Source organism: Glycine max, chromosome 12 (assembly GCF_000004515.6).
Source record: "Glycine max cultivar Williams 82 chromosome 12, Glycine_max_v4.0, whole genome shotgun sequence".
Taxonomy (NCBI): domain Eukaryota; kingdom Viridiplantae; phylum Streptophyta; class Magnoliopsida; order Fabales; family Fabaceae; genus Glycine; species Glycine max.
The window spans coordinates 40,157,959-40,179,422 of record NC_038248.2 but is presented as its reverse complement, the minus strand read 5'-3'; the positions used below and the strand labels follow the sequence as shown (position 1 = coordinate 40,179,422).

The 21,464-nt window shown below is 33.4% G+C and overlaps 3 protein-coding genes across 3 annotated transcripts; 2 read left to right on the top strand and 1 right to left on the bottom strand.

The window, feature by feature from the left end:
• The first annotated feature begins 808 nt into the window (after nucleotides 1-808).
• Nucleotides 809-4,705, top strand: LOC100819122 (RNA exonuclease 4). Its single transcript, XM_006592859.4, has 9 exons — nucleotides 809-970; nucleotides 1,055-1,130; nucleotides 1,245-1,323; nucleotides 1,615-1,696; nucleotides 2,638-2,746; nucleotides 3,590-3,678; nucleotides 3,788-3,852; nucleotides 3,956-4,034; nucleotides 4,237-4,705. The coding sequence occupies exons 1-9, from the start codon at nucleotides 917-919 to the stop codon at nucleotides 4,399-4,401; spliced, it is 798 nt and encodes a 265-aa protein (XP_006592922.1). The 5' UTR covers nucleotides 809-916; the 3' UTR covers nucleotides 4,402-4,705.
• Nucleotides 4,706-8,391: 3,686 nt separating this feature from the next.
• On the bottom strand, nucleotides 8,392-9,786 carry LOC102660450 (uncharacterized). The gene is made up of 3 exons (XM_006593238.1): nucleotides 9,666-9,786; nucleotides 9,280-9,404; nucleotides 8,392-9,207 (listed from the first exon to the last, which is right to left on the bottom strand). Exons 1-3 carry the CDS (start codon nucleotides 9,784-9,786, stop codon nucleotides 8,392-8,394), a joined length of 1,062 nt encoding a protein of 353 aa, XP_006593301.1.
• A 583-nt stretch (nucleotides 9,787-10,369) lies between these two features.
• LOC100799923 (reticulon-4-interacting protein 1, mitochondrial) lies at nucleotides 10,370-15,577 on the top strand. Its single transcript, XM_003540428.5, has 7 exons — nucleotides 10,370-11,022; nucleotides 11,160-11,387; nucleotides 12,478-12,551; nucleotides 12,725-12,884; nucleotides 13,835-13,954; nucleotides 14,097-14,205; nucleotides 15,209-15,577. Exons 1-7 carry the CDS (start codon nucleotides 10,801-10,803, stop codon nucleotides 15,388-15,390), a joined length of 1,095 nt encoding a protein of 364 aa, XP_003540476.1. The 5' UTR covers nucleotides 10,370-10,800; the 3' UTR covers nucleotides 15,391-15,577.
• Nucleotides 15,578-21,464: the final 5,887 nt, after the last annotated feature.

Below are 21,464 nucleotides of genomic sequence, written 5' to 3'. Positions count from 1 at the left end.
AGAGATTCATTAGCTACTAACGAATTTTGGAGTAAATTTTTTGTACTTGCCTAATACATATTCCTTGTGATTAGTAGGGTGTTTGTTTTTGTGTTATTCTTGTATGTTACACTGATTTCACAAAAGCGACAATATACATAAACAACAATATACAACTTTTGTGTAATGGAAGAAACTTGTCGTCATTATATTAACATACATGTTTATCAAACGTGTGTCTAAACACACACTAACTTTATTGGATTGGTCATTTTTTATTATTAAGAAAATTAAATTAGGAAAAAAAATAATCATATAAAGGTGAGTATTGATGCATTAAAGGAAATGGTATGTAACACAAAATGCTAAAAACATTTTCTCATTGTTGATACGAAATATTACAATTTGAAATTTGTAAGTTTTATCTTGTGCAAAATATTTGTTTTTTTTCTAATAGTATTGGTTTAATCTTTTATTTCTTTATGTGTCTGACTGATTTTATTCTATTTGCTTGGAATATTAGGGTTAATTTGCATCGACATATCTCTACATTATGAATCAGATGACAAATTCAGAAATGGGTCAACAGAGACAAGGGTATCATCACTTTGAACCCATTATAATGTGTTAGAATTAACGATCACATAGCATATGGATCCTTTCTCACTACAGAGACCTCACACAAAAAAATTTCAAATATGAAAAATCTATTAAATTTTTTATATTAAAGAGCAAATAAAAAAATTCAGATATATATATCATAAATAAAAAAACATATTTAACCCTTTATTATTTTTCAAAACTCGTTCAAAGTTCTAATAACAAGAACCAATGACGTCGTTGTGTGCTCTTTTCTTTCTTTTGTTTCAACAAAAAATTTTGAACACTGAAACCCTGATTGGGAAGCGCGCAGAAGACACAAACTTGCGGCGAACACATGAAGAAACCGAAGCAAACTCTGTTGAGCCCCAATTGGGTTCAACTTCAACAAGTGCCTTTTCTATCCTCCTTCTTCTTCCTTGTTTTCCAAAACTCATGTTTCTACATCAATTTATTGGTGTTTGTCACCGTGCAGAAGCTGAAGCTGAATGGCTCCAAGGCTTCAAGGACCTTCAAAACTTCAGATGAAGACACCCCAGAATCAATATTGGGTAAAAAAAAATTGATTTTTTCTTCTGGGATTGCGTTGTTTTGTGTGGTGGATGTAAGTGGTGAAGCCTTGTAAATAATACAGCTGTGTGTAACCTTTTTTTATTTTTTGACAGGGAAACGTAAAGAGAGACCAGATGATGAATCCAATGATTGTCAGATTAATCCTCTTGTTCCTGTAAATGACGATTCAAGGTGACTTAAGTGATTTTTATGTGTCACTACGTAGTTTAGGGATGAAGGCTTGTCTTATATTGTTTTGTTTTGTGTGAATTTGAGCTGCATCTATATGAATAACTGAATACGAGTTACACTGGTATAGTGCTATTGCTGGTTTAATACTTTAATTCGTTTTGAGAATTGAGCTAGAACATGTTTTTTTTCTTGTATTGTATCTGTTCATTTTATCTCGGCCTGCTATGTTATTATGGAGCTTTCTACTCTTTTTATAGTTCACTATCCTTTAACTTATTAACCATTTGGCAGTCTGACAGATGCAGTGGCCATGGATTGTGAAATGGTTGGCGTAGGTCAAGGAAACAAAAGTGCCCTTGGAAGAGTAACACTGGTATTAATTTGATCCTCTCCATCTTGTGATTATTATCTTTAGAACTTTTCCCCCCATTTTACTACATTGATGAATTCATATCACTACAAAGAATGACTGATTGGCGGATATTATTTTATCATTTACAATCTTTTTCCTTCTCGTCCTAATCCGGTTTAATTTTTATTGTCTGTGGCATGGATTAGTATTGCATTTCACTTCTTCAGTCCCAATTCTTGCCTATGCCTGAAGTTATACTATAGTTATATATACTTGGTTGTGTGTTGTTTAATCATGAGGTGTTCCTCAATTGGTGTGTGCTTCAAATAAGTGGACTTCACCTGCAGTGCTAGATTTTGAAATCCCACTGGAAGTACCAAACGGTCAGGGCTATGGCATCGGACTCTTAAGTGGATATTAATTCACACACCCAAAGGGTGTGGGTGCACCTTGTGAGAGACCCAAAAGAAAAAAAAAGATTTAATGTTGTTTGGAGATAGACCATAAGAACACGTTTCTTGTATTTTATCACCTTATATGAACATGCTGTTTATGTGCAAGTGTTCAATAAGTGTTATTTGACTCTATGAAAGTTCACTATTAACAACTACGATACTACTGTAAATTTATCCAGGCAATGCAGAACCCATGCTTGATAACTTTATAAAACTCTTCTTTGATTTTTTTCTGGGGCTATTTTTTCTACATCATAAATAAGACCCAAGAACCTCACATCCTGTATACATGCGAAGCCAAATCAGTCCTAACTCTATTAGTGTAAGAAATCATAACTTTAAAACTCAAGTGGTCCTAATTCTAAATAGTAGAATTATAATATCACATTGATTTCTTAATTTCTTTGGCATAAATAATTGTTACAAACTTACAATTATCATTAATATCTTCAGCTCCCCTTTCCTTGTTAAATCTTTTATTTCTAATATTGGTTCAGTTGATGGCAGGTCAATAAGTGGGGAAATGTTATTTATGACGAGTTTGTCCGGCCAATTGAGCGAGTTGTTGACTTCCGCACTAAAATTAGTGGCATAAGACCTCGAGATCTTAGAAAAGGTTCTTTGCTATTCTTGTTTACAATTTTAAATTATAATTGAAAGGATTGGAACTAAAAATTCCAAAGATTAAGTTTAGAACGGGTTCTATCAAATTTCAATGTTTGTGTAGATACATTAATTTTTGTTGTACTCTTTGAATGTTTAAATTTTTTAGCAATCACAATTTATTGAACTCTTGCATGCATCATGGAGTGTGAGAGAATTTTTTGCCTTATGTATTGTTAGTCAGGGAGGATTGTTGGCTATGAAATATATCATTGACTTCTATTGACATTTTTAAGCCTAAAATTTATGTAGCTTTGAGTTTCAAAATTTTGTGTGTCATCTTACTTTACTGAAACTTTGGACATTTTTCAAGAGCCTCTTGTTTTTTCTTTTTTCTTTATCTTTGATCAAAGTTCTTCGGTGGCTTTACCAAAGCATGCATTTAGTGTTTTAGTTGGTCCTAATCATGCCGCTAGGACAAAACTTTCAAGAGCTGTCCTGTATACCTTAACTAGTAGTGATCTAGCTTATCTGGTGAGATTTAGAGTGTGAAAAATGCTCCAGTCGTAGCATTGAATAGTCCATTATGTTCAATCTAAACATTATGCAAATATTTGATGTATAGATTAATTTAATAAGCAGTTCAAAAGGAGCATGTCTACAGTCTACGCTAATATTAGCAGTTAAGGTTTGGGTGCTCAACTATTAGCATGCCTCATCTCAATTATTAAAAGTAGCCATAATAGCTCATTATAACTATTGAGGATCAGGATTTTTCCTAACTATTTCTATAATTAGTATTATAATTCTTATGCTAATAAAGTAATACATTTCAACATGATGATAAAATTTGTAGCAAAGGATTTTTGGGCTGCTCAGAAGAAAGTGGCAGAGTTGATCAATGGAAGGATCCTTGTTGGTCATGCCTTGTCCAATGATCTTAAGGTCTGCATTTGAGTGGCTGTTTTTTTTTTTTCATTTTCTTGATCTGCGTGTGTATTTTTCTTCTCAGCCTCTGGTGTTTAAAACTAAGAATTAGACTGTACTTTTGCAGGCATTATTATTAAGTCATCCCAGAAAAGATATACGGGATACTTCTGAGTACCAACCATTTCTAAAGTGCTGTCACCTTACTGCTTCTTCTACCTATTTTGTTTTTGAATTTTACATTACAAATATTCCTGTAATTAGTTCTAATAAACTTGCCTTTGGGTTTAAGCAGGTCAAGTAGCAGAAGAGCACTGCGGCATCTTGCTGCCAAACATCTTGGTGTTAACATCCAAACAGGAGAGCACTGTCCAGTTAGTCTATCTACCTTTTTGGTCCCCCCTCGTTTTCTTTTATTTGATCACTTGAATAATAAAACTATTAGTGTGTTGGATAAATGGCAATTGTCTTTGTGGTTTAAAAAATGCACTAGCTTTAAGAACTTGAAGTTGCCATTCTTATAGCTGACTCTGTAAAACATGGTATCAGAAGTCTAAGATATCCATATTGTTTCAGATAGAAGATGCTCGTGCTGCCATGCTGCTTTACCAAAGAAATAAAAAAGAATGGGAGAAGAGCATAAAAGATCAATTTCGGTTGAAACAGAAGCAAAGGAAATCAAAGCAAAAAAAGAAGCTGAAGAATGAACACACTTCAAATGGCAACCATGTTGAAATTTGATCATAGCATTGGGTGCCCTTTAAAAAACATCTGGTCAGGGAACCTCTCCTTCAATGGTTATTGTATTGCTTAAATTTGAATTCGAAATGCAGTTTAAAGAATTAGTTTTTTCATAGTTATAGGATCAATATTTTTGCAGTAGCTCCGAGTATAATTCGTAGGAATTGCACTTTCTCTCCCAAGTATAATTGGTAGGAAAACGCTGTTTTCAGTTTTAGTGGGTAAAGGTTATGATGTACTACTATAAATTAAATTTGTATGTATCGTTATTTCTTGTTTTAGAGAAAAAGTTCGGGTTATAAGAGTTTTTATTGTGAGTTGTGACTGATTTATTTTCCAGATGCTTCTGTCCAATCGATTTAGTGCATGTTAGGATTTACGTTGGATGATCTAAAATAACGTTGACATATCAGGTAATGTGATTTTTGTACAAATGACATATTTGGTGTCTTGTTATGGAAATGATTCTAAATTTAAAATTAAATGAATGCATGTTTGTTTTGACATCAAATGTCATTTTATTTATAGGTCAAGTAGAAACAACAGAATATAGTTTCTGCATTTTTCTTACATTTTAATGTGAAATTTTCATTTAACAAACATCTTGACAGAGTTAAAAAGCATATTTAGGTAACTTCATTGTATTTAAAACTTTATGTTGAATTTGATTATTAACTTGATTTTAGAATAAAAATATAAAAAGGTCCCTCTTGTTTTCAAAGGGCTCACTCGCACCTTTTTGGCAAATCTCGAAACAAAGTTTGTATAGTTTGCAAAAAAAAAATGTTAATTAAATATAGAAGACTAGACACTTCTTGGTTTAAAGATGTTTTGCAAACGACTCCCTAAACATAATTGACTTTAGATACTTGAAATGGTAATTTCATTCTCAACTTGGATAAAATATTTAATATGATTCCATTTTATATTTCATTTAATAGAATAATACTTATCATTTTCTCCCAACAAGGTAAGTTTAGTCACCCATGGATGAATCAATGAATCGTCATGGTATGAGAGTCACTTCGCTGAATCACAAAAGCAGCAGAATGCATACTTTCCCAATTTAACGTCAGTTTTGGTAACATGTGTTAGATATTTGTTTTCTCTAACAAATAATGACCGTGCATTCAAATAAAGCTGAAATAGGCTCAATTTACACATTAGATCATTTATATAGTCTAAGTACAAACTTAACAAACTCACAATTACATATTATATCTAATATATTCTTTACATATTATATCTAATATATTCTGAATTATAACTATCACACCCCCTTAATTCAGAATCTCTATAGATGACAGTCCAAGCTTGTCTCTCAATACTATGAAATTGTTCACCTTCAAGTCTTTTGTGAGAATATCCGCAAGTTGCATTTCAGTACTGCAGTACTTCAAGTCAAGCTGTTTTTTGCTCACTTTTTTCACGAAGAAAGTGAAATCTTGTCTCTATGTTTTTTTACCTTCCGTGTGCTACTGGATTCATGTTCAGCTGATAATGAATTTGTTGTCCACATACAATTTGATTGGCCTCTGAATTTCCATCTTTAATTCTTCAAGTAAAGAGTGTAGCCACATTGCTTGGTATGCAGCATAGCATGTTGCAATGTACTCAGCCTCGCAGGAAGATAATGCCACTACAAGTTGTTTCTTTGATCACCAGCTTATTGGTGCACCTAGGAACTTGAAGAGATATCCAGTAGTGCTTTTCCTTTCCACCTTGTCTCCACACCAGTCTGAGTATGAGAAACTCATCAACATAGTTGTAGATTCTAAAATTCCAACCAGGCCTATGAGAGCAGTTTGATCAGAATCCTAAGGAAATAGAACACCATAGCTAAGTGTTCCTTTGAGACATCTCAGAATTCTCTTAGCAGCAGCCTAATGAAAGGCTTTAGGATCGTCCACAAACCTACTAATTAGACCAACTGCAAAAGAAATGTCTGGTCTTGTGTTGCAGAGGTATCTCAATGACCCTACGACCTGCTTGAATAGGGTCCTATCCATTGACTTTTCTGACTCATCTTTCACAAATCTCAAGCCTAGTTCAACTGGAGTGGATGTTGGGTTGCAGCTCATCATCTTAAATCTCTTTAGCAGTTCTGTTGCATACTTTTGTTGGTGAATAATCAGAAGTCCTTTGGCTTTCTTGAACTCAATTCCAAGGAAATAAGACAATATCCCTAAGTCTGTCATCACAAATTCAAGCTTCAAACTCCTCTTGAATCTCTCTATATGAATCTGATTGCTCCCTGTGATCAATAGATCATCAACATACAAGCACAAAATTATCAAATCATCTTTGTCACTCTTCTTTACATAAACTCCATATTCCTTCTCACACTTATGGAAACCTTGTTTGACAAGAAAGGAATCTATTCTCTTGTTCTAGGCCCTTGAAGTCTGCTTTAGGTCATACAATGCCTTGTATAACTTGAACACCTTGTCTTCTTCACCCTTGATCTCAAACCCAGGAGGTTGTTTCACAAAGGCCTCCTCTTCCAAAGTACCATTGAGGAATGTCGACTTTACATCAAGCTAGTATAGGGGCCAATCTCTAATGTGGGCTAAAGCTATCACCAATCTTATGGTTTCTAGCCTAGCTATTGGAGCAAACACTTCTGAATAATCCAAACCAGCTCTTTGGAGGAATCCTCTTTGCAACTAGCCTTGCTTTATGCTTGGCAACAGTTTCATCAGGCTTTAATTTCACCTTAAACACCCACTTCACATCTATTGGAGACTTGTTTGGAGGCAAGTCAACAAGTTTCCAGATCTGATTTCTTTCAATTACTCTTAATTCCTCTTCCATTGCAGCCTTCCAATGATCTTGTTGCAGTGCATCTTTGTGATCAATTGGTTCAATATCTGCCAAAAAGGCAAAATGCACAAACTCACTTGCTTTCCTCTTTGCTTCTGCCTTTTCTTCATCATCTGCCACTACAGCTTGCCTAAGGATGTTAGGCATATCAACATGATAATCTTTATACTTCAAAGGTAGTGCTTATCTCTGAGTAGTTTCTGATGCACAACAGCAGGTTCCTCATGATCAACTTCTATTTCTGTTGCTTCACTATGTCCAGTCTCATTGTTCTTTTCTCCAAACAAAGTGCTGATAGTGCACTTCCTTTTCCAGTCCCAAGAGCCATCTTCATCAATCACAACATCTGTGTTGATGAAGATCTTGTTAGTTAACGGATCATACAACCTATAGGCACCAGTTGGATGATATCCAACTAGTATCATAGGCACACTCGTGTCCTGAAGCTTTTTCCTCCTCTCATCAGGCACATGCTTGAAACACAATGACCCAAACACTCTCAAATGCTTTACTGTAGGCTTCCTTTGTGTCCATACTTCTTCAAGCACTCTATCTTTTAGCTTCTTTGTGGGACACTTATTCAAAATGTATGCTGTAATGGACACTACTTCTCCCCAAAAATCGGATGGCAAGTGCTTCTCTTTCAACATACACCTTGCCATGTTCATCACTGTCATGTTCCTCCTCTCAGCCAAACCATTATGCTGAGGAGTATAGGGAGCAGTGATCTCGTGTATTATACCATGATGAGTACAGAAAGATTCAAAATCATTAGATGTGTACTCTCCTCCACCATCAATTCTAATGATTTTGATTGACTTTTCACTTTGATTTTCACTCAACACTTTGAACTCTTTGAAAACAGATGGCACTTCACTTTTGGCTTTAATCAGGTATAACCTCATCATTATACTAAATTCATCAATTTACAAAATATTTGTTACCTCCCATTGAAGACACTTCCAGTGGGCCACATACATCAGAGTGAACCACTCTTAGCACTTCAGTTGCTCTTGCAGGTGATTTTGATTTGAAAAAGTTCCTAAGCTGCTTGCTTGTCAAGCATCTCTCACAAATCTTATTAGGAACTTCGATCCTGGGCAAGCCCTCAACTAACTTCTGTGACTGAAGTTGATTCATTCCCTTAAAATTTAAATGCCCAAGTTTTCAATGCCAAAGCCATCTTTCATCTTCATTGGCAGTTGATGCTAGACACTGCACATAAGCATTATTCATGTTCACCTGAAAAGTTCTATTTCTAGACAATGGGACTTTAAACACTCTCACATCACTTGGATCTAGCAAATCTAGAAACTTGTTCTTTAAGGATGCTGAAAATCCTTTCTCAAGAAGCTGGCCCAAGCTCATCAGATTACACCTCATATCTGGCACATACATCACCTCTTCTATTACTACAAGGCTTCTATTACTCCTTCTGAAAGCAACATTCCCAATTCCCACACTTCTGATAATACTGTGATCTGCAAACTTTATAGTGCATTTCTTATTATCATCAAGACTCACTAGCCAACTCAAATTACAAGTCATGTGATTTGAGCAACCAGTGTCCAAATACCATGTTTCTGAATCTCCACTACTGCTAAAGTTACAGGTGGTTGTCATTAATACAACTGCTTCTCCATCTAAATCACTTTCACTATCATCTTGTTGCTTTGCTTGTGTCATATGAGCCTCATTTTTACTGTATTTCTTCTTCTTCTCTCTTACATTTGCACTTCCACATTCATTTGCAAAGTGTCCCCAACCTTGACCATTGTAGCATTTGATCTTACTCTTGCCAAACTTTCCTTTTCCACCCTTATTATTTGATCCTGGTTCCTTTTTTCTCCCATATGATACTGATTGATCCTTATCAGAATCATTATGATCATGATTGCCTTGAAATGAAGAGTTCTTTCCTTCGTGCTTGTTGCTCTGCCACTTAATATTTCCTTTCCACTTCTTGTTCTTTCCTCTTTGCTTCTATTTTGAAGCATATAGAGCCTCATCTTGCGATTTTATTAAGCTTTTCTCATTCATTTTCAACTCATGTGCCTCTAGAGAGGCTTGCAGCTCTTCAATTTTCATCTCAGATAAGTCCCTGGCCTCCTCAACTATAGCAACTCTCCCATCAAATTGAGGAGTTAAGGTTCTCATCACCTTCTCGACCAAATCTTGATCTTTGAATTTTTCACCACATTCTTGCATTTGGTTCACAATTCTGAGCAATTTTGTGAAATAATCACAGACCCTCTTATTGTTTTCCATTTGGAGGAGCTCATATTGTCTCTTCAAGGTGTTTAACTTCACCTTCTTTAACTTGTCATCACCAGAACAAGCCTTTGCAAGAATGTCTCATGCTTCTTTCGAAGTTATGGCAATAACAATTTTCTCAAAATATGCAGAATCAACGCATTGATGCAAGAAAAAAAGTGTCTTACAATCATTCTTCTTCAAATCCTTCAACGCTTGTCTTTGAGCATCTGATGTGGTGGCTTTAGGTTCTTCAACTCCATTCTGAATAACCTCATACACATCCTGAAATCCAAATAGGGCCCTCATTTGCACGTTCCATTTGGATCAGTTTTTCCCATCAAGAACTGGTAAGTTTCCAGGTATGTGACCATTCATGATGCCGTCTCGATCAATCTTCACAAAAACTCTTCAAGAATTCGCCAAGAATCTTACGCAAGATCTGAAATCACACGAATCTTGAAAATCAACACTCAACGAGATCGCTTCACTCACAATCTCACAGCTCTCAACAGTTTACACTTGAAGGATCCTCATAGTGTTTGAATCTCATAATTCTCTCACACTGTTTGCACTCACACTCAGATTTTTCACTCAAGAACCCACTTTTCTCGTCCCTCTTGGTCCTTAGAACATGGAGCTCATGATACCAATTCTGTTGGAGAGAAGGAGAAAAAACTAGGGAATCACACACACTCAAAATGATGAGATAAATATTATTGAAAACTAAATTACACATTAGACCATTTATATAGTCTAAGTACAAACTTAACAAACTCACAATTAGACATTATATTTAATATATTCTGAATTACAACTATCACTTGGGGGGTTCATTTTTCATAAGCTTATATATAAATTAATTTATGCTTGTTTTCTCCCAACACTAGATAATTAAAAAAGAGCAAGATAACCGCAAATTCAGCTTTCGAAGAACTTCCATGAATTGAACGAGGAATGTGAATTTTTTCATACTTGGTTTTTATATTTTTCTAAGGTGAATAAGTTCACATATTCTTTACTTGATCACGAATTGTGTTAGGTTAGGCTACTTTGGATTCTTTTGTAGTCACTCTCTCTCTTAAATTTAAATTGATTTATAAGGGAACCAAGTATTTAGCGTGGCAACGAGCAAAGGCGCCATTAACAGTAACGCCTAAACGCAACGAAACGCAATCTCCACCTCTTCTCTCTCTGCGGACCAAAACACAGACACGTTCCAATTCCCCCTTCTTTCTTTCACATGCACACTCTTCAAATTCCACTTCAACAAACCCTAAACCCTAATGCTCTGAAACTCACATTCCCATAAAGTTGAGAAATATGAGAATTCCAAGCAATTGCGAGTTCACACGAATCACGCCCTCTGCTTTCAGCTACCACCGTCTCAAATCCTACGTTTCCGACTGCAGAGCCGTGCTTCTCCCCTCATTCGGCGGCCCGCACGTGCTCCAGCTTCGCTCGCACGTGCCAGTCCCTCCGCTCAAGCCTCACGATGTCCTCGTTCGTGCGCGCGCCGTCTCCGTCAACCCCTTGGACACCCGAGTAAGTTAGTTGCTGTTGAAAATTCTTGAACTGTTTCGAGAATCCGGTTAACTGTTTTGAAATTTTCTTGAGCTGTTTTGGGGAATTGCTTGAACTGATTTTGAGATTTTCTTGAACTGTTGGTTTGTGTCTTTCAGATGCGTGCTGGCTACGGGCGTTCCATCTTCGAGCCGCTGTTGCCTCTCATTTTGGGGCGCGACGTCAGCGGCGAGGTTTCGGCGGTCGGAGATAAGGTGAGGTCGGTGAGTGTGGGAGAACAGGTTTTCGGGGCACTGCATCCCACTGCCGTGAGAGGCACTTACTCGGATTACGCGATTCTCTCCGAAGAGGAGGTTACTCCGAAACCGGATTCACTTACTCATGTGGTATGTTGTAGTTTCGTGATTAGTGATAGTTAGGTCTATTGAATTTGATATTTGGTGCTGTGATCCTTGATGTATGTGTAACTTTGAGTGCACGATTGCATGTAGTAGACTTGTTAAAATAACACACGAGACATGGAGTGTGAAATTTTATTATATGTTTGCATTGCGCATTTTGAAAATAGAACAGAACTAGACATGGTGATAAAAAAAAAAGTAGTATATGTTGGTTCTAGTTAAAAGGGTGGCACCATAGAGAGCAGAGTGGAACACGAGCTATCTATTGATTCTATTCCATTTCAGTTCTGTGCGTGCTCTATGTTTCCTTTATCCTTTTTAGGCTAGCTGTTTGTAACTTCTTGATTTGATGCATCAATCTGTTGTCAGGATTAGTCAAAGTATATGGTGAATGACACCAAACCTTGAAAGTGTATTGTGAATGAGTTGCGGTGTAGGATCTTGCTCTCTTTGTAATCAATGTATTTGTACCCTTCTTATGCCGTTATCTTGGGACTGGGTAGACTAGGGAAATGAAATTCTCATTGATTAAAGAAGAGCAACCAATGGTCAATACAGAAGTGGAATATATTTAAGTACTGAGCTGTATTGTTGCAGTCAATATGATGCACAGGTTCTGCAATAGTGAGGGATTTAATTTACTGTGATTAAATTCATGACAGTAATTAAATTTTCATTATGTATCTTCCAGTACTTGGAGGAGCATCATTATTTTAAGATCTGTTGCTTGAAGGAAATGTTTAGACGTGTGCATTGGGTGGGATGAACCATACTATAGATCATGCAATATTTTGGATTACTTCATATACTCATTTCACATTGGCTATTATTATTCTTTCTTTCCCTGATCAAATTAGGTGAGAGATTATTTAGGTATAACAATAATCTTTGTCTGTTTATGTCCAATACATTCATTGGTTTTATCAGCACACTTATAATTTACTTGTTACAAAATAATTAGTGGTTTCTATCTACATCTACAATTGACCATGATTTTTCCCCCTTGTTTACTTTGGATCATTCAAGCCATGCTTTTAACCTTTTTTTATCTTCTTTTTTCCTTTTAATCTTGTAGGAAGCCAGTGCCATTCCTTTTGCTGCATTGACAGCTTGGCGTGCTCTAAAAAGTACAGCTAGAATAAGCGAGGGGTATGTTTATATTGATAAGATTATGATTTCTATTGGTGAAAATTGATTTTTGCACAAAAATTTACTGTTCATTTGGAATTTTCATTTTGTGTATTTTCATCGCCCACTAAATGTTCAGCTTGCTAACAGCTCTCGTTCCACTCACTTATATACTTTAAGCTTATCTCAAACAGACAACGGATATTAGTAGTCGGAGGTGGAGGAGCAGTAGGGTTGTCTGCAGTTCAGCTTGCAGTAGCTGCTGGTTGCTCTGTTGCAACTACTTGTGGAAGTCAAAGCGTAGACAGATTGTTAGCAGCTGGTGCAGATCAGGCTGTCGATTATGTTGCTGAGGTGGTGATGAATCTTCTTTTTATCATTTTTCCTGTCAATTGTTCAGATATTTCAATTAGACAAACCTTGCTATTGAAGTTTTTTGTTTTGAAATTAAATTTCCTGAAAGGGAAAACAACAATACATAACATACTGATTGGCCTTTGATCAAAAACAGAAAATAAGATGCTAAAATGGAAGATAAAACAGACATTTTAAAAGAGTTGATAGTTGGCCTTTGATGAATGTGGCAAATGTGTGTTCAATGGTAAAATGAATTATTTCTTTCTTTTTAATACTGTATTTAATTATTTTTAATAATCAATAAAATAAAATAATAATTAATAAAAAGAAAAAATTGTAAATAAAGTAGAAATTTATAAAATCTACGATCCTATAGTAAAATAAAATTTTATAGTAATTGGGAAGATAATGAAAATAATTATAATATGCAGATAAGTAAGCGCTTGGGAATGGCAATTGGGGTTTAATAATCTAAATAAATTTATCTATTTAGTTTTAATTGTCCAATTACATTTATATAGAACAGCAGTAACAACTAAGCCATTATCCTAATTTAACTTATACTCCAAGAAATGCAAATAAATCCTAATCCCATAAGGATTGAGACTCCCTAATACTACCCATAAGTAAAATTTAAGGATTAAAATATGAGCCAATAAGACCTAATTAGTAATTAACATAAACCTCAAGCCCATATGCAACCCAAGACCCAGACATATGAAAATTAGTGGAATACTTCTAACTCAGATATAAAATTAGAAGTAATAGAGTACTAAAGCTAATAACCTTATATTATAATCATCCAGTAAGTTGATGGAATAGTACAATCATCCCCTAAATAAAAAATACTAAAATTCAAAGACAATTTGGTCTTTAAGCTTATGCTTTATTCTAGTGCATCTTGCATAAGATCTGATCTGTCTTATAACTTCATTCTGGATTGACAGGATGTTGAATTGGCTATAAAGGGAAAGTTTGATGCTGTTTTGGACACTATTGGTGTGCCAGAGACAGAACGGATGGGCATTAATTTTCTAAAACGAGGTGGACACTACATGACACTTCAGGTAGTATATGAAAGTTTATCAACTTTTTCATCTTTATCACACTTGCAGATATACTCAATTCATTGCCAGAATGACCTTTTAGATGTTTTTCTTAAAAAAAACGTCTTTTCTTCAATCTTCTATTTTTTCTATTTCATTGAAGGGTGAGGCAGCATCATTGTCTGATAGATATGGACTGACTATTGGGCTTCCTGCAGCTACAGCTGTTTTATTGAAAAAACAGCTTCTATATCGATTCTCTCATGGAATAGGTAGAAATTTCCAGACTATCACATGCTATTTTTCTTTTGACACCTTCAAGTATGCCACTTATTTCCTTTGTAAATTCTACCTTCTGTTTGACATTGATAGAACTGGTATTATAACAGTTAGAAATAATGGGTTCTGCTGATTGACATAATGCTCTTGTTTAATCTAAAAAAGTATCACAGTAAATTTTCTCCTGCCCCCTATCTCACCTTGGAGGAAAAGTTTTGAAGTAGAACTCTAAACTTCTAAAGCATTGATAAAATTTGGAGCTGAACCAACTGAATGAAAGAATTAGAAAAATGTGATAATGGGTTCTGCTGTAATTTCGTCATACTCTGATTCTAGTATTCCGGATTAGGCAGCCTATACTATGCAAGCTGCAATAATCTTCAGTGTTGCACAATTACATGTTGTCTTAGAATTAAACTTTCAGCGAAGAAACAACCCAACTAAGCCTTATAGATGCATGTGAATTACTCCAACTGTGTATCATACAACTTAAAGATGCATCTGAATTATAATGTTCATGGGATTACCAGATTAAGCCTTTGTGAAACCTTTTAGCTTCAGGTGTTTCCAGATATCAGATATTCATAAATGATATCTTTGCATTTTTTTGGCAAAAATAGGGATCTATGAGGAGATAGTCAATTGTGGCATGTGAGATTGATATCAGGCTTTCTTGCTGCTTGTTAATTAATGAAACAAGATTGAAGATATGCTGAAATCAAATCCCGTGTTGCATCCCCAGTTTCCTTGTAGAAAAAGTTAAAAACACATTTATTTAATGATTTAACAGCTGCTCTCTCAATCTTTCTTTCTAATTATGTCTGCGCATGGCATTCCCTGTTGATCATAATTATAATTTTGTACATTGGTTCCTTTGTAAGTTAGAAACCAAGGGTGGTGTTTACTTCCTTCTTGTTTTAACCCATGCTGGCAAATGCCTTTTGAAATTTTTTAAAAGAATGTAAAGCCTAATCCCCTTTTTTCCTTGTGATACAGAATACTCATGGACATATATGAGGGCTGATTTAGATGGTTTAATTGAGATTCGAAAGCTATGTGAAGCTGGGAAGATGAAGATACCTGTGTATAAAACGTTTCCCATAACACAAGTAAAAGAAGCTCATGAGGCAAAAGACAAGAAGCTCATTCCTGGTAAAGTTGTACTGGAACTTGATTGACGTCTTGAAGCTGATCAGAGTTGGTTAAACTAGTTTTTTCTTTTTTTCTTTTTTGCAATGGATTGTTCCACATTTTATTGAGATTGATAGGTGTTTTTTCTGGGTTCTCTTTGATAGGAAGTGGAACTTGTTGTAAATTTTGATCCAGAATAAGAACATCTGTAAATTGATTGAGAAGTTTGTGTGACACATGTCCTTTCTTTACCTTTACAACTGTTCTAGTTTTAGTTATATCCACTTGTGTTGTAGAAGGTGTTGACCCCATGTGTCAATTGTACTCACTATATCAATAGCCAATCCGTGTTCTCTTGAATTGTGACATCGAAAGAGAACATTGCTGAATTATTAGCAGAAAGCTTGTTCATTGCATTAACCTATTTGTGCTACTTGGGAGCGGAGAGGTAGGCATCATTTGTTGTTGAAATAGCCAGATCCTAGGAACATTATAGGGCACCATTTGTCTGCTTACCTTTTAATTATTTCAACTGTTAGAAACAGGCTATATTTCGTTCTTGATCACGCGTGTATACGTGGTTTGTATGTTAATAAATTAAAACTTGTAACCTCACTTGGATACAACTATTCAATTATTTACGGTCTGGTGGGACACAATCTAACATGGACTGCATAGACACTTTGACAAACCCTAGCAGTAGCAGTGATCACCAAACCAGCTGGGTAGAAAGGATGGAAGGAAAACAATTATTTCGTACTTTGAAGCCCGAAATTAGATCTCCACCCCTTTTGTTGTTTTTCTTGTATTATATTCCACTAATCAACCGAGTGATTATCATCGTTTAGAAAAAAAAAATGTTAAGGTACCTTAAAAAGCCTCATTGGCCACTTTACGGCATCGGCTTTACCTCAAAACCGGGCCTCATGCAGAAAAGCCCAAAATGCCAAAGTTAAAGTGCTCTACAATGTAAGTCCATAAAAATATACTTATTATTGAACAATCTGCTTTTCATAGACGTCTTTCCATAATAGTAGTATATCAGTTTTGTCAAGATGTGTAAATGTGTGGTCAAACCCCTTATTTTGAAGTAACCTTGACCCACTTATTAATTTGGTTATCATTCAACTTTGGAGTTAGGATCATACGGAGTGTGTTGTGCGTGCTCCTCTTTGAGTGGGACCACACCTCTAAACCTATTCGTATTAAATGCTTTCCCTTGTGCATGTGACGTGAGTTGAGATGTTTAAAGGTCTTCAGCAATCTGACTTTACACTAAAATTTAATTCTGGGTCCAATTAATGAATGCCATAAAAGTATTGATTAAAAAATAAAAATTTACCATCAAATTTATAATGTAGTACTATAGTTTATTAAAATCTAAAAGAAAAAAAAATCCATTTTCAAATTAACTAGGGTCAAGTTGTGCTACTTTGTGTGCATTATGTGGCAGACAAATAATTAACATAATCATGTCTTTAGGATATTAGGATATTGATTAAGAAATTAAAAAGAAAACATTTATTATATAAATTACAAAAGAATGTAAAAAGATAAGAACAATACAAGTTTTTGCTTTTTAATAAAAATATTTTTATTTTAAATTTTTTAACCAATGTCCCGTGAATATTATTTAACATTTGTCTGAATATAATTCAATTAGCTGTGTGATACCTTAGCACACCTGATTATGTTAAGGATTTGTTTTACTTGGAGTCATAAAAATGTTAAATAAATTTCACATATTCTATAGATGCTTTTTATCATTCAGTGATTTAAAAATATTTTATCATTTTTCAAAAAGTTGTCAAATAACCTAAGACTAGTTTTGATAGTGGTAATATTTTGGCAAATTCAATCAATCGTTTTCTCTGCCACGCGTCACATGTCCGCAGGTTTCTATGATATCCGCGGGAAACATAGTATACGGCACAGTCCTTCGCAAATGGGTCCCTATGCTTGTTTCAGAATCTTACATATACTCTCCTTTTCATGCGCGTGCGCCTGCACACTTCTCATGCGTTTATATCTTCTTTTTTTTTTCTTGGCCAACTATACCTTTAAATTCTTAGGTCCATATTTCTTTATTACAATCAAAACATGGTGATGTTCAAATTATCTTGTTCGATGAATATTTTGAAAAGAATAATCTATTTTTAGTATTCTTGTTTATGAAATGGAAAATATTAATTATTTTACAAGACTGGTTGCATCAATTTGTAAGTCCTTATAGACTGACTACATTTTTATGTGGTACTCCTTTATAATTAGAATTTAATTAAAATGATATATTTTTTTGTATTCTCATCTAATAAAATTATTATAATGTATGATAAAATTTATTAAATTTTGAATTAATTATTTTAAAGAGTCACATATAATATAATTTAATCAGTTGATAGTATATAATTCTATATTTAAAATATATATAAAAAATTAACCCTTTATAATTCCACATTAGTACAATTTCATCTTATGCATACTTTCATATTTATTCTAATTTCTAAATAGCTTCAATCACTATCAGATATCAATGTAAATAACTTTACAACCACTATCATCTACCATATCTTCGTCGAAGGATTTAAACAACTCAATTTTCTTCCCTTGAAATTAACATATATACGTTCATTTTTAATTTACTGTTGCAACCGCATGTTAGTAGCAAAAGAATTTTTGCAAAAACATCTACACCTTCCTTTTCCATTCAATTTCTGTTAAATCGTTGAATTTAGTTTCGAAATCTGTGAACAAGTTAAATAGTAAATCAAACATGTTCTACATTCATCGGTAAAGGAATTCTCAACTGCTTCGGTGCAAAACATTTGAAATTTTGTGGCTGATTCATTCATCCTTTGATGGTGCTAATCACATGTCTTCCACTCTCATTCGCAATTTGGCAAGAGCTACTGTTCAAAATTAAAAGAGAAATTAAAAAAATTAAGAAGCAATATGAGAATTCAATTGCGTCAGTGTCTTTACAAAACTGTCATGTTAGTTTAGATTGGAGTCACGATCATGAAAATGAGGATTATATTTTAGTAGAAGCCACAATTATTTTTCACAAAATTTGAGATATTTAATTAAATTAGAATAATATCTCGCCAATTGTGTTTGGTTGAAGAGAAGAAAAGATAAATAGAAAAAAATTATATAAATTCCACATTCTATTTTAATTCAAAAATTTATGTTCTTAGTGTGTTGGATGGAAAATGAAGAGCATATGCATTAACATGAAAGAATGATAGAAAAATAGCAGTAATAGGAAGGCGCGGCGCGTGTCGTGAAAGGAAAGCAGTGGCGAGTATGATTAGAGTGTGGTCACGTGCGTTGCACCTTCTTCCTTCTTCTTTGCACCTATTCCTCTCTTCCCTTCCCCTTCTTATTTCCTAACTGCCATTTCTTTTTTTTTTTTTTTTAATTTCAAAACTATTTTTATAGTAAGTTCTTGGATCCCCTTAATAGCTTACTCGTTTTTTTACCATCACATTAACACCAAAGTAAATAGTAGCTTCAATATAATACCATTTCATACACATTTCACCATTTTGAGACGATAGTGGGCTGGTTTATACTTTATAATATAGTTTTATGTAATATTATTCATTAAAAATATTAGATAAGGATCCAATGTAATTTTTTTATAATGGGTATTTGATTATCCATGACGCTGCCAACATGTTTGCATTGCCGTTTGAATTACAATAGCACACAACCTTATGCATATCTACCGCAAACACTGTGTTATAAACACTATGTTTGATTTTTTTTTTCCTACTTCAATCATTTTTATTTATAAGACCTAAGTTTAAATGATATTTTTCTTTTTATATGATTCAATCTAAAATATTCTTTGCATTTATTTTTTAAAATTAAAATACTCGTAACTAAAAGAGAGGATATATTGACGATTAATTGAAAAAGAGAAAAGAATATTTATAAGAATGATAGTTTTAAAAAAAATTATAAATTTAAAATAAATTATTGTTATCAATTAACTTAATTATTTTTCTTAATTTTAATAAAATAGATAATTAAGTCTTATAAATAATAACAAAAAAGTATCACCTTATTAAAGAAAATATAATTTTACGTAATATTCATATTAATTAGATATATTTAAAGGGATGACTAATTAGTGTCTTTATTATATTGATTAAAAAATTAAAAAGAAAAAAATATATTATCTATATCATATAAAAATACAAAAAAATATAATTTTACACTTTCTAATAATTTTTTAAAATTTCTTAATTAATATTTAAGAGACTTATTAACATTTTCTTATATTTAATCACTTAAGAAAAGTTTAGAAAACAACAAAGATAATAATAATAATAATAATAGCGTGTGGGGAGAAGCACTGTGAAAACTGAGACCTGAGAGGTAGGTGGGGAAAGCCGAAAAAGGCAAGCTTTGTTACAGACAGGCACTGTAGTACACAGTAAGTACAGCATTGGTTATTATTAGTATTTACATTTACACTTACAAAGTGTAATAGTAATACTGCACTTCTCAGTTCACACCACACGTATGGACACATGAATTCTGTGAAAGTGGCATAAGCCTTTGATATTCCCAAGACCATAACTTTGTCCCTCATTTTTCCTTCTTATCCTTCTTCTTCTAGCTATGATCTGGCCACGTTCCTGCACGCACACTATTTTACTGCCTGCTACCTATTAGAATACATCTTTTTATGATTTTTACATCTCAAATTGGATCACATATGCATATTATATGTGTCTCTGTATGTATTCGTCTTGGTGTTGTCCTTGATTCCAACCATTTCCCATGAGACCACCTGTGAAAAACATTACATATGATTATCTAGAATTAGAATAAAGTCCACTATTGTAGAATACACATTACATGAATCTTATAGAAATACAAAATATTGACGGATGGATTAAGAAATTTCATGAACTATATGTGAAATTAGATTGCATGCTAAGCACTTGGCATTCAGTAGTTTTATATTCAAGAAAACCAAAAAAGAAAAATAGAATAATATTTTTTTATACATACTCAAATTCAAAATTATTGATTAAACTAAAACAATCACGTATTAATTCATCAATACACTTGCATGGTGGTATTTTATATTAGTACTTATATTTACTATTATTTTTATCTCTTTTACTTATTTATCTCTTGGGTAGCAAAATGTTTTCCTAAATAATTTTTTTTGCTAAATGCTAATTAGTGTTGTTGTTAAGGAACTTAAAGTAAAAAAAAAAAACATTGGGGGTAAAAATTGCACTGCTCATTATCTTTTTGTTGTGTTTCTCTTATGATTTACATAATAAATATTTTTTTTTATTTTTTTTCTTAATTATAAGATTTTTTTAAAAAACTTATTTGTTCCTTTTTATAAGATTTTTTTTTAATTTTTAAATGTATTAATTATTTTTTTCATATATATTCTTATTTAATTATTATTTCTTCAAAACATTAATGAAAAACAATTAAGTGAATAGAAAAAAAGGATAATTTTAAAATGATAATACAAATAATTGACAAATTTAATGTAATAATTTAAATTAATTACTTTTCTTAAAAATCATGAACTAGTTAAAATAATTTTATAATGGGTAACAAATAACTATTTAATCAATGTTATAATGACATGAGTTAACAAGAACCATATTTTTTTTAAGTTTCCTAAATAATATTTAATACTTCTAATGTGTCCTTCATCACATTTCTAGTTTGCAAGCATTGATTGCGAATTAAGAATACAAGTAACAAGCTAATCAATTTATTCGAGAGATTTCCTCACATTCAATGAAGCTAAGAATGCTGCTGATTTTGACAAATTATAGTACCGTTAGGTCGCCTTTCTTTTCCCCCTCCTCTTAAATAGCCGTTGGGTAGGTTTTGTTCTACAAGTTGTTTTAGTTGTTGTGGTTGCTAGTTGTTGGTTAAGATTTTCGTACCATTATTTGGTAGTGTACTAGTGTTTTGACATAGGATTTTATTAAGGCAAAAACTATATAATTTTAGAAATTTCAACTAGCATTATGTAAAATAATAGTAGTATTGATTTTACTGACTGAAATGTCTAATAGTATTCAATTAAATATGATTATATACGCCCAAAATCACCTTTATCGGTGTC